General features: G+C 35.0%; 1 protein-coding gene across 1 annotated transcript; it reads right to left on the bottom strand.

Moving 5' to 3' along the window:
* Window positions 1-434: 434 nt before the first annotated feature.
* LOC140007962 (indole-3-pyruvate monooxygenase YUCCA2-like) lies at window positions 435-3,953 on the bottom strand. The gene is made up of 4 exons (XM_072051613.1): window positions 2,699-3,953; window positions 1,590-1,838; window positions 1,033-1,155; window positions 435-932 (listed from the first exon to the last, which is right to left on the bottom strand). The coding sequence occupies exons 1-4, from the start codon at window positions 3,407-3,409 to the stop codon at window positions 735-737; spliced, it is 1,281 nt and encodes a 426-aa protein (XP_071907714.1). The 5' UTR covers window positions 3,410-3,953; the 3' UTR covers window positions 435-734.
* Between the last annotated feature and the right edge of the window lie 10,309 nt (window positions 3,954-14,262).

Raw genomic sequence — 14,262 nt, 5'->3', positions numbered from 1 at the left:
ATTTCTGGAACAGGAACACCCTAAAAAATAATTATCCTAACAGAGCCATTCTTTTTCACAAAATATTGGCATCCAACTTTAAGGTTATGAATTTTCCGACTTAAGTTTATAAATATCCTTGAAGGTGACTGTTCGTTGCATAAAAATTATGCTAAAGGAAATTAAGTCCTCTGCAAAAAAAAAAAAAAAAAAAAAAAAAAAAAAAAAATTGAATAGATGATAGCATATAAGATGGTGTTGTACGTACTTGCATAAACGTTTTGTGAATAAATAATTTTAACTAATAACCTGAAGATTTGTGCTATATTATGATAAGTCAAGTACGTACCATTAGTTGCAAAACTGCTATAGATGGTTGAGTTTACAGTACAAGGGAAAAGAAAGACAGCGATGATTCTTTTTTAAGTATACTATTCTATTAGAAAGGATTCCGGAAATGCCAATGAATAACATTTACATCAGAGTACGTCTAATAACATCCAACACACATTCTCACGGCATCAATATAATTAACCCCCGAAAATCTAATCTACATTACCAGCCATCACCCCAACTCACCTAGCCTAATTACACAAAAAATAGCTCAAGCTTACATTCATGTACACTTATACATGGTTTGTTCGGGGAAGAGACTAATTAGATTCTTCCACATGCGTACATAGTGGACAAATTATGCGCAGCAAGTCGATTTACAAGCTGGGTTCCATACAAATCAAGGCTGAGATGTTGATGAATTAGCAAAGGCCCTGGAATTGCACAGCCCTCACCTTCCACTGTTTCTCGATGTCCTCCGCAATCCTCCTGGCATCCATTGACGTGCCAAGTAGACCACGCTTGGTGAATCCCACGGCATATAAACCATTATGACCTTTCCACCCATCGGGGAATGGTTTGCTGGGGAAGCCATCTTCCTCCGAGGACAAATTCTTCCCCTGAATGCAATGAAAGATCATTAGTCAACACACACAAATCTATGATGCATAACGAAAATCTAAGCTCCTGAAAATGTGTTCAATATCTACAGCGGCATACCTTCAACCAGGCTGGTGCAGTACTTCTATAACCTGTCGCTAAGATGATGGCATCAAAGTTCTCAACCATCCCATCAACAAATTCGACTGCATTACGCATTAATCTCTTTATTCCCCGGACCACCTGCACGTTTTCAAAAGGAATATCATCACTACGTAAAGTACCATAAGGATTGAATGCTTCTTTATGGCACAAAGAAAATTTTTCTCTGAGAAACAGTGGTGATTCTTTAGACTTGCACTAGCCCTTTTAAGAAAGAGATTAAAGGGTTACAGTGCTGGTTAAGAAAACATGAGATAGTAACTGTAAGTTTCATACATATTATCTCCCAAAAAAGATTAAAAAGAATAGCGTCATGAAGCAATGTTTATCATAACCTAACCCTGCTGTTACCCCAAATTAAAAGTAATTGGATATGCCAAAAGCCCACGAATTTTTCAAAAAGTGGAATAGACACCAAAGATTCTGCTTTGTAAAATAAAATTCGGGTATAAATTTCTAAAAATTTGCCTTTTGAATTGCTAAAACCTGGCAATCTATTATATTTGGATGATCACCTTTATTTTTCCAGTTCTAATCTGGGCAAGTGTCCCAACATCCAATACAGGAGTCTTCCCGGTAATGCTTTTGAGTTCCAGGGGCCCAATCTTTGGTCGGGGGAGACCTAGTTGTGCCGTATTTCCTAGCATAATCCGAGATATTACAAGTAAAAATCGATCAACTAGCCTGACGGGGAACCACTCGAGCAACTGCATCGCCAGTCCAAACGTTGATCTCCCAAGCATCTCCTGAGGCAAGACGTGCACCTGCAATACATGTAGTAGAAGTCTTTTTAGAAGCTGGAACACCAAAGACTAGACAAGATTAACTTTACTGTATGCCTTCTTCGTGATGCAATACCCCTTGCTATGTTATGGTTATTTTCTTTTTTTCCCCTCTTTCTTTTTCCGGTACCCTAGGTCCAAAAATCAAGGAACATAAAAAAGAAGAAATTGTTTCATAATGGAATCTTCAGCACGGAAAGGTAACTTGCGACTTAGGAGGTCTCCTTTACAGTACAGTAGGGAAAGGAAAGAATATCAACTGTAACGGACTATTCCGACAACATCTGGCTAAGTACAACGCATGCAACTAAAATCCATGAAAGTACAAACCCTACTATTTCATTTAGGAGAAAAGAATTCATGTGTGATACTTGCATTGCTAAATTATTGGTGAAACACATATTTTTACAACTAAAGTGACATTGAAGCAACTTTCTCATGCAAGCACTTACTCTGACTGCAACTCAAAGTAATATTGTAAATTATACCCTTCAACTGGATGGAACTACAACCAAAAAAAACCCGCCTGATTTACTTTCAGATGCGATCTAATATCATCTCTTTTATGCATAAAAAGGTGCAATCTTCTCGAGATTTATTATTGTACGTGGTCGTAATTAATGAAAAGTCGCTCTTCTTTTGGAATCTATTTACATATTGATAGTGCTATTATGTCTAAAATGAATTCTCAGAATCCCATGGCAGGAAAAATCTTGTTCCAATCGAGAATTGTCTCCAACATTCTATGACGTTGTTTACTTACTTTTCTTCTTAGAGAATTCGCTTAGAAATATGGACTTTGGGGAGAGAGACAGAGAACAGAAATGAAGAGGTTGACTTACGGAATCCCTGACCACAAGGGATGGGCAAGCATTATGGTTGCAGAGATCCAAACTGACTTCCATGCCTGAGTTCCCGCATCCAACCACCAAAACTGACTTCCCTTGAAAACAATCCCCACGTCTATACGAGCTTGTATGTACAACAGGCCCTAAAAACTTGTCCATCCCTTCAAAATCCGGTACTATCTCTTCTGCATTTTCGCCCGTGGCAACAATTAACCATTGGCATACATATTCAGTCTCCTGATCCCCTTTTAGTCCCACGCCTGTCCTAACCCGCCAAAACCCGCATCCCTCGTCAAATTCTGCACTCACAACCGTGTTGTTATATGCAGGCTCCAAGTCGAAATGTTTGGCGTACGATTCCAGGTAGGAAATGAACTGTTGCTTGGTTGGATAAGTGGGAAAATCCTTTGGAAAGGGTAAAAGAGGCAGCTCGCAGAAGTTCTTGGGAAGGTGGAGTCGGAGTCGGTCGTAAGTCTTATGCTGCCACAGAGAAGCAATGCAATTGGCCCTTTCAAGTATTAAGCTTGGAATCCCTTTTTCTTTAAGACAAGCAGCCGTGGCAAGTCCAGAAGGGCCAGCACCGACTATGACTGATCCTGGTACCCAGAGTCTTCTTCTCGTTGATCTTGACATCATCTTCGCTTGGAAAAGATCATGAACTCTTTTTCCTTCAACTTCTTTAGTACTGATGACGCAGTCCTCCATTCACAGTGGAAGACCTAGCTAGATAGATTACTATTCTTACTTCTCTACCTAACTGTGTTTCAAAAGAATATTGAGTTGATGCAAAATAATACAACTCACACACATACACAAAACCATACTACTACTACTACTACTATTAACAATGATGATGATGATGATGACGATGAAAAATAAATATTCTTGTTGACCCAAAGTAGAACTCTGATTGCTGATTTAGTTAAAAGATTAGGCTAATTAGATTGATATTAGACTTACATAAAACCTTATCTAATAGAGATTTGAGAGAAATTATGGGAATAGATCCTGGATTCTTGGAATGGATTTGGAGAGTCTTATCCAATATGTGTGGAATGAATGAGCTTGTGATGTTTGCTATGATTCAATGAAATCTTAGGAGAGAGCGGGAGGTACGGGAAACCCCTCAAAAAATAGTAATAATACTCAGAAATGTTACTGAGGAGGGCTGGTTAGCGTGCGAAGCGATTGAGATGAGGACTTAGCAAAGCGGGAAGTTTGATAACGAAATTTTGCGGGGGACAGTTTGAATAAGTCGAGTGCTAGCATTATCCCTTATATATATATATATATATGCGCAGATGGCAAGTGGGAGAAGGCGAAACCTAAAAGTGGGACATCTCTTGAATTATAAGTTAACAACGACCATTAACCAACAACCCCCTACTCTTCACCATGGCTTTAATGTTGTCCAGGCAACCGCTGAAATGAATTACTTTCGGACGTGAAGAGTCTCAGAGAGTTGTTCTGAAACATTCTCGTAGGTCACAACTACTCTACTCTACGAAGGAACAATTTGACTGTGTTAACTCGATGGAGGAAGGTGGACTTTAATAAGAATGTTTTTGCACTTGCTCTGGACGATAGATAACGGCTTGGGATGCTAAAAGTAGTTTTCTATTAGAGATAGAACTGATTGACCACATCAATCAACAATGACATTAGTTACTGTCAATACTGTCCCAACGGTTCCAAAACGACCGCCTTAATCTTTTGCCGACTGTTTTATTTCTTTTTTCTCTTGAAAATCCTTTGTTGCTCTTGAATATTAATTTGCTATATGCCTAATATTTCTAGGGCATTCGCACTTACAGCAAGATAAATATACAGATGATATACGTTGATCACTTAGTCTAAACAATTAAAAGATCAAGGATTAATATTTGGGATAATTTCAGAAACCTTCCCTGAGGTTTCTGACAATTTCACTGAGCTTCCTTAAGGTATGAAAAATTACACATACCTCCCTTGTCATTTAAAATAACAATTTTATCCTTAAATATTTTAATAAAAATTTCTTATTTGGTATGTTTATACTTAAAATGAGTTTTAATTCATTATTTTTCCTTCTTATTCCTTTTTTAAAATTTTTTGCTAATAAAACAGTAAAACTACCACTATTGCCTCTAAGTTTCTATTATAACCAAATATCGAATTAGTAATTTTTTGATGAATTAATTTTATACGTAATCTAATGTTTTTGTTGATTTTAGTTTTCTATTTTTTGGTATTAAAATTAATAATAAATAAAAAATGGCCCAAAAACACTACTAAATTATGATAATCCTACTACTTCAAAAATTTATAAACTCTAAATGAATTATATCAACATTTTATTTTCTATCTTATAAATCTAAATCCATAATAAAATACCATCAAAAATATCATATCATAGTAATAAAATTATTATTATTATTGTTTATCAAATAGTAGATATGGACAGGAAAAAATTGGCACATTTTTCTTATAATTATACTAAATAATCTTACAATTGTATAGAAAAATAAATTAAAACTCATTCCACAAGGACATTTTTGGGTATTCATTTAAAAAATTGTCCAAATCAATATTATTTTAAGATTTTATTACTAAAACTATCAAATCAAGGGAGGTAAGTGTAATTTTTTCAAACTTTAGGGGAGTCTGAAATCTCCTAGGAAAGGTTTCTAAAATTATCCCTTAATATTTGTGCACAATTTTGTAATTACAGCAAAAGGACCAAACTGATCCACCTGACCAAGATTCACCTAAACAACAGCTTGAATACTCCACAAAAATTTTGAGGAAAAGTTTAGACACTTTTGAAGATGATCATTTGAGGTTGTTGAGACGAAACAAAATTCAACTGCTACTTGATTTGAACATTCAACTTTCAACTCAAATAAGACGAAAAATTAGAGCTCACATCAATGCAATCCTGTTGATTGGTCCAGGTACCATTATAAATGGTCCTGAAATGTCAAACAGAGGGGCAGCTTAAAGCAGTACCATGATGGCAGCGTTCTCATTATCCTACTTATCATAAGAATATCCAGCATGATTCCAATCCCATCAACAAGCCGTCGACAGTTCCCAGCCATCTTATTTGGGGACACTTCTAGATCATCCACCAGTGCTTTTATGACCACCTACACTAGAAGTTCAGAACGGACAGCTTGCATTAGCAGCAGAAATGTAGCACGTTACATGGATCTTTCTTTTCTTCCTGTTCTCACATGGATGCTTTTTCACCTATACTATAATTGGTTCGCGTTAGCAAGTTTGTGCACATAAATGAATGTACACCAGTTCACAGATTGGTTTACCTTGATTTTAGACATTATGATCTTTATCTAATCAAGTTCATCATGGTTTAAATGTTGAAAATTTATAAGTTTGCCTTTCTGCGTGATGGTTGAATTATTTTGAACGGTTTATTGGTTTCTTTTTTTAGCTAAACGCTGTGGAAGTTTTAAATGGCTATCCATGCAACAACTTTTTTCACTCTGCATTATTTCAACCCCAAACGTTTAATCACGTCTTTTTCTGTAGTACTCCAATCTCTTGTTTTTCTTTTTTTTCAAAAACCTTTTCCTTGAAGCTCGTACTTTTTCTCTTCAATAACACAATAAACCTAATTACCTGTAGGAAAATTTGTTCATAATATCTATCGCATTTTACCAAATGAATTTTTTTTTGTCTTTTACTTTTAAAATGTTAAAATTGACGCACTTAAAAATTCAAGTAAGCAAAATTTAGTACAACCTAAATTTTCAACTACTTTTTACCTTGAAATCATTACATGACTCTCATGCAATCATTTTTTTATACAAAAAGATCAGATTCCACTTTGTTAGTGACAAAAATTAGTATAATTAGGGCCATATCTTACCTTTTTAAGAGCAAAAAAAAATATGGATTGGATCATTTAACTAAATACAAATGGAATCTAACCTTTAATCCCCCTAAAAAATGACCATGTGTGGGTCATACGATAGATTCAGGGTAAAAAGCAGTTGAAAACCTAAGTGAGAACCAAATTTTATCAACTGGATTTTGTAAGAGACGGTAAACTTATCATTTTAATAACGAATGATGAAAAAATTTATTTGGCGAAATATGAGACATCTTTTGAACGATTTTCCCTTACTTGTTACTATATATAGTGCATTTTTTATCATTGCCGTTTTTTTTAAGGTATCATTGTAGTTTTTTTTATCAATCTTGAAACTATCAACTGAAGAACTATATAGCTGACAGAAATTTTTAACTTAATTGAATAAATGATATATAAAGCTAGGAAAAAATGAAAGTTGTAAAACCAAAAGAAGTGTTTGCACTTTGGACCACCATTGTTCACAATTTAACAATACCAAGATGTCTATTTGTGATTGAGATTAATTTTGTACATTGTCGATGTAGAAAAATAGGTTTAGATGAATATCACATTATTACTATTCAAATTTGTTAAAAATCTTTAGACTGTCAGTGTTTCCAAAATTAATCCTTTATGATTTACCTATGTTATGGAAAAAAAATAAAAAAGATTACAAGAAATACTACTGTAATAAAAAATTAATTTGTTTATAAATCGATGTAGAAAGAATCCATCTGGTTTAGGTCTGGATATTTTACTAGAGCTTGAGAACAAAGCTTTAACAACTTTAGACTTCAATTGAGAGCTGAGAGCATTGAGATCCCCCAATTCTCTAACCACCTCCTGGGGATTGGACTACGAAAAAATTGCTGGCTGTGTCGAGTGGAGTGGTAAATGAGAATCCAAGGGCACTATTCCTAGTCATAGATCTAAAATTTATCACGATATACCTAAAGGCAAAAGTCCACCATGTTTGTTGTTATACAATATCCTATGGTGCGGGAAGGCAGGCCACGGTTTTGGACATTGGAGAATCTCTTTCCCAGTAAGGCTTTCTTAGGAAATGTGTTTTGGAAACCTCCCACACACCCCACCCACCCCCCCCCCAACAAAAAACAAAAAAGAAAAAAGAGAGAGGAGGGCATCAACTCTCATGCCAAAGATAGTTTTCTTTGTCCTCAACTAGGGTGAATATGGAAAAGGAATCCATGACTCCCAAATGCATGATCTTAGTAAAGAGTAAAATACCACACCACCAAATAGAATGGCTGCGATACCAATTATGTGATACTCGCTGCAAATATGATCTGGTGAAATTGGATCTCAGCTATGTAGGGATAAAAGCCACTGAACAACTTGCAAAAGGAAATGCCACGATCATGTCAAGGAAGAAAGATGGCGAAAGAAAAAGCTAGGCCAAACGAAGGGCGAATAGAGATGCTAAAAAGGATCTTAATAATTACCAATGGTTATAAGCATGAAATATGTATTGGAAGTGGTCTTTTGTACTAGATAAAAATTGTGGGTTTGAATGCTACTATTGTTGTGGGAGAAAATGCCAGCGATTAATCTGGGTATTATATTCATTTTAGTAGCAAACCCAAAAATTAGTGAAGTAGATATACGTAAAACGAATCAGAAGGATAATCAAGATCCTCTGAGTACGTGCTACTTATCGTAAATATCAATTAGATAGTCACATGTGATTCGGATATGATACAAGAGTAGAGCTAGCATTCAATCTTTCACTGCGTCCTTATCAAGATGCAGTAAAAATACAAATGAGAATGTGCTAAAATATACTGGCGGTATAACTTACATCTCTAAAGACTACCATATATACCATGAACAACCTACAATTAAGGTGGTAGAAAGTTGAAACCACCTCCATGATCATGTGTCCAAAGATTCACGGAATACTACTAGGATTGGATGGCTTCTTCTACTAGCAAACTAGTAAATGAATAGTAATAGTTTACACGATACAATATCGGCGTCAGCAAATGCTGATAGCAACCATCAGAGGTCCAGTGGTATTTATGATCCGCTTGTGTCATGAAGGAATTATTATCTTGACGATCAGCACCGAGCAAATGATTAAGCAATTAATGCGCTCAGAGCGGCCGGGTATGATAGGTACTTCTGGATTTCTTTCCACCACTCACGAGTTACCTAAAATTTGCAGATCCTTATCTTCTAGTCACCAACATTTGCAAGAAAACTAAATCTTAACGCAGACAATTTCCCATGCGATGTTGACTAGACTTTTATTGATTATGAATCAAGATATTTACAGGCTTAAGGGTTTAGCAAGTAACAATGATATATCCTATGAGGCTTGATATCTAATTTGCATTAGATATATGATTGTATTAAATTTTTAGAGGAGATAATGACGGGAATGATGCCCAAGACTAAGATGGTCGCCTGAAGAAAAAAGGGACCAAGGGGTTAGTTCAGATTTGACTTCTGATGCATAAACCAGGACTAGTTTTACATGGCTAACTTTGGGGTCTGCCGTCAATGTACATTAGTTATGGCTTACATAAGTGGTCATGAAGTACGGAGGCTTTGGACCAGTAATGGCTGGAGGAGGTTGACAGGAACACTACTGATACTAGATCTTGTGAGATTTTCCAGTCCTTCAAATTTTAATCTTGATTTTTGAATAAGTTCAGAAATTTATCATGACATAATTGATTGGTCCATGAGCAGTTACCATTATAGGTTGGACTTGTGGCTTCATACAATTCCTTTAATTCAAATGGATAAAAGTCCAAGTGCCAACTGGCAAGCATTCGTGCTCGAGGGAGTGTTGTTTATGCTAGATTTTTTTTCCCCCTATAATAACTCCTTTTTGTTTTTCTTTTTTGGGTCATTCAATAACTCTTTTTTACGTTAAACTGAGGCAGCAGGTCCGCTTGTAGCATGAAAATTTTTCTTCTCGAAAGTTTTAAACAGAAGTTCTTTTTTTTTTCCCCCCTTCAGGGACAGAATGCTCGGCTTATTATTCTGTTGATAAGTATAAAACAAGATAATATAAAGGCTCGCATGCATACTTTTTTTTTTTTTTTTTTTAATGTGAAAGAGTGCAACCGTGCATTCTTATGATCGATGGCCGGCCTCGCATGATCAGTTTTGGCCAAGAAAAGCGAATTAAAGACATTTCCTTTGTCTACTAATAGTTGGATGATTGAAAAGCCAACTTAGCTATAGCAGTACAGCTTCGTCTACGCAAACAAAATTGTATCCCTTTCTATGGGACTTTTTATTGGGAGACTTAATGTCAATATGTATCCCATAACGTAAGTCTTAGGGATGGTAAGCTCTAAAATCAGCAAAAGAGAGGCACGACTCAACAGATGCAGCCACTAGAATAGCTTAAATTTGTTCTGTTATACACCTGAATATGTCATAACTCTAGGTCACCATCCATATATATATACATATACACATACACACACATATGTATACATATGCTTGCGTTGGATACATAGTCATATACACTTGAAAATTAACAACATCTGATATTCTTTGGAAGGTAAAAGAAATCGTAATCTCCAAAATTTTCCCAGTTCTCGTCTTCTTTGAAAGTGAGCAGACACAACCATCAGGTAGGTAGAAAGTGTTACATACAGCCTATATCGATCGTGTGATGGATGCAACTTTGTCATTTGCACCATACAGCAACTCTGGCCAACCAAAAAACAGTTGTATTCTCTAGTTCAAGGACAAGGACTCAGTGCAAATGTATTTTATGTGATTTACATGCTCGAGTTTTTGGTGTATAAATACATTATAATCTTATACTGAATATATATCAAATATTTTATTTATATATACCATTTTTACTCAAAATACAACAATGTAATATAATTATATATCAAGTAATGAAAAGAAATACAATAACCTGACCGAACTGTACTGAACCCCAACTGCGTTGAGTCCTTTCCCCTAGTTTACGATATAAAGCCAGCAAAAATACATCAAAAGAGCTGCATGTCCACGTAATAATGGATGTTATAACGAAAACCAGGCAATTAAATTAAATGGTGAAATCAAGCTAATTTCATGTGAAGCCTTGCGTTGTAGTTGCATCAGCTAAAAAGTGAATTTTAAAATATTCTAGCGTCTTATAGCACACACGTCAATACTGCAAATATTATGTCTCACACCCTTTGTCACTCTCTGTTCCACTTTTTATTATATTGCTATTTCTCCTATATAAACATTATGTTTTAGTTTTTTTTTTTGTTTCCTTAAGATCCAATAACTATTAATTGAGTAATACACAAAATTTAACAAACTCAAAAATCAAAATGCATAAAAATTGAGATTTTTTATGAATTTTCTGCTATATTTTTTAATTTTCTATTATATATTGCTTTTGTGAAGCTGCTGTATTTATTTTTTTACTTAATTAATAGTTATTGGATCTTAAGGAAACAAAAAAGAACTAAAACATAATGTTTATATAGGAGAAATAGCAATATAATAAAAAGTGAGAAATAGAGTAGCACAAGATGTGTGACAGAAGATCCGTTAGGCATCAATACTATGTTACAACGAGGAAATGCAGAAAGCAGGCTCCTCCACTGGTCTATAACGGAAAGAGAGCGAATCGGGACAATCCCTTTTCATAGCCTTTTCTGAGTTGCTTATATCCAATTCTAGCCTTTCGAAGTAATAAATATTCTAGCTAGATTTACGTAAAAAAAAAAGATGCTAGCTTGTTCCTTTAGTTTGTTCAACCAGACGATTCTCGAGCTTTTGCGAAATAGACAGTGAATAAGTTTTGTTAGGCCTGCTTCTGCGCTCTGCTTGCTGTATAGTGTCTTGCTCTCTGAATGCAACAAAGGAGGCATAAAACAAGGGGCAAGGAGCAAGGTCCGACGAGGCATAGAGGTCACAAGTTAGGATGATGCGGACAGAATCATGTTGTTTCTTGAATGCAACATAAACATGTTTTCAGATTTTGAGTGACCGTTGGCCATAGCTGCTGCCAAATGTTGGTTTTGTAGAAAACATGAAGGACAGTACCGAATTCATGACTTCAGTTTATGCTCTGACAAACTGGGTTGAGTTAATCAGTTTATGCTCTGACAAATTGAGTTAACCAGGAAATTCTTTAATCTCCCACAATGAAGACCAAAAAATGGAATTAAAATGGTTGTTTTTGGGTATAACAACTTTAACGACAAAATTTATTAGACCATCTTGTTCATACTAATTAAAAATCTGCTCTTCAGACACCCAAAAAGAAAGAAAAAAAATGCGAGTGGTTAAATAAGTGACAGCTTTTTCTTAGCCTATTTATGATAGGAATTTGTATCATTAATATGTGATTGTTTACGTTCAATTGGAAATCATTAAGTACAAGACATAACTGAGACTGCAGCGGATATCTTTGTCTTGCACAATCAGAAAGGCAGATGCAGCATTTCTACTGATCATATCAAATCCTTATGAACAATGACAAAGAGGAAATCTTCGTACCATATTCCATTGTTTATTATACTTTTTTCTTTTCCACAATGAATTAACCAAAAAGTCTAAAACAACGGAATCCCACTCTAGTCGTGTGCTCTACTTTTTCCTTTCTGATCGTATGGAAATGGATGCCGTATGTCATATATCTAGAATATAAAAAAATTTTACGCAGAACAATGTTAAAAAAAAAAAAAAAAAAGAACATGTAAATAAAAGAAAACCAGTAGTGATACAATGTAACGCATAGTATGTCCCACGTCAAGCAGAAAAGAAAGCTAACAGAACTCAGTGGAGGATGAATATATGTTGGAGGGACGGGTTATGTTCGTTCGTTGAAGGAAAAAGCTAAAGAAGCAACATCTGAAAAAGGGCATTTTTGAGAAGCACTGACATTTATCACAATTTTCTTTTACCAAATTCAACTGTCAAGTTGAAAGCATAGATGCCCTTCAGATGTACTTTGGAAGGTTGGTGCAGAAAAGCTGAGAAAAAAAACTCAATCTACAAGTCCCAAATTAAAGGAGGAGTTTTGGTGGATTCTTTTGAGATGTCCTGTATACTTCATATTAATTTACTCTGGCTTGTACTCTGATAATGGTGTATGAGAGAAATTCTTTCTGATCAATGCTTGCAATTTAGGGTTAATCACAATTAATCCCCTTAAAGTATACCTTATTTCTCACTTTACCCCTTAACAATTTTTTTGTCTCATTTATCCCCCATTGGACAAAATTATCCCTCTATTATTCTAAACTCTTATTTTTCTCTTTTATTTTTTTTCTTTCCCCTTTTGTGCTCTTTTATTTTCTTTGTCTCTTTCTTCTTTCTTTAATTCTTCCTCTTTTCCACAAAAATCTTCATCTTAATAATTGAAATTAAAACGAGGAATTGTAGAGATCTATCTTCTCCTTAAATGATTAAAAAATATTCAAATCACTTTCCTAAAATACAATATTTTTTTTAGCCTTTCAATTCTTTCAATTTTGGTTTTTCCTCTTTCCTTTCTAGTTTCTCATTTTATTTTCAAGAAAATATCATAAGATGAAATTGTGATCTGATCAATAATTATCAATTGAAATTTGTGACATGTGTCATCATACAAAAAATCAAAATTAGTTTTTGATGTCTTTTAAACCTTCACCCAGAAATACAATTACAAACTCAAAATAAAAATTTCTGTTGAGATGGAGTTTTCTATTGGGAAGGATGAAAGAGAGGAGACAGAGAAAAAGAAATAAAAGAGAGGAAAAAAGGTAAATGAAAAGTTAAAATAATGGAAGGATAATTTTGCCTTCTAGGGAATAAAGTGAGAAATGAACTATACCTTAAGGGGATAAATTGTAATAAACCCTACAATTTATTATATCAAGGTAATGTCACAGCCGGTTTGAGGGTATTTTGGACATGAAAACGCCGAAAAAAATTTTGTGGAAGTCGCGAAATCTCTTTCAAGTTACAAAACTGTAAAATAAATCGCCAAAACGAACCAGAGCTAAATCCGCTTGCTGAAACCCGCCATCTCCAAAAAATATATATATGGAAAAACGGTCTGAGCAGGCAGGTGAAGATTTCGGCTGGCAGCTTCGCATACGACATGGATATTGTTGTCCAACTTGAACTGGCCCAATACAGAAAAGCCTTTCTCAAACACGCATAAGAAGTTAGTGCATGTACCAATATAACGTAGGCCCATTCTCCCTTTTGTATGTGGGGAGGCAGTAGTTGAGAAGTTGGATTCAACAAATATATTCAGGCAGACTCTTGTTGACCTTGGGCATTTTTCTTGGGAATCATCAACTATAACCAGAAACTCTTCGAGGTATCACTTTTTGATCAAAAACAACTGCTAACTAGAATTTCACGTGCTGTGATTTTCTAGCCTCTTTATAAGCTTGATAGAACGATTGTTTTGGTCGGTCTAGCCTATCTTCTCTGGACATTATTAGGGGTCTTATCAATTGGACCAATTGAAGTATCATGCACGACGCTTTCTTGGAAGTATATTTCTACACACGTATGCTAACTCAATAGAAACTTAATCGAAAAAACTTAATTTCAATTAAAATTTTAGGATCAAGTACTAGTGTGTTTAACATAATTAAAATGATTTAATTCATGTTTTTGACTATCTGTGTTTTAAGGTTAATGGGCTCTAATTACAAATCCAACAAGCCGAACCTCGGCGGGATGCGAGACGCCTTCTCGTCGTGAA

This window comes from Coffea arabica, chromosome 6c (assembly GCF_036785885.1).
Source record: "Coffea arabica cultivar ET-39 chromosome 6c, Coffea Arabica ET-39 HiFi, whole genome shotgun sequence".
Lineage (NCBI taxonomy): Eukaryota > Viridiplantae > Streptophyta > Magnoliopsida > Gentianales > Rubiaceae > Coffea > Coffea arabica.
This window is presented reverse-complemented; position numbering and strand designations above follow the sequence as displayed.

What these genes read in the sequence shown, in the direction of transcription:
- LOC140007962 (XM_072051613.1), bottom strand. Translation starts at nt 3,409, where the DNA reads ATGGAGGACTGCGTCATCAGTACTAAAGAAGTTGAAGGAAAAAGAGTT. An exon ending in CCCTTGTGGTCAGGGATTCC is followed by an intron (nt 1,839 to 2,698) that starts GTAAGTCAACCT and finishes CATGTATTGCAG; the next exon opens with GTGCACGTCTTGCCTCAGGA. An exon ending in TTAGAACTGGAAAAATAAAG is followed by an intron (nt 1,156 to 1,589) that starts GTGATCATCCAA and finishes GAAAACGTGCAG; the next exon opens with GTGGTCCGGGGAATAAAGAG.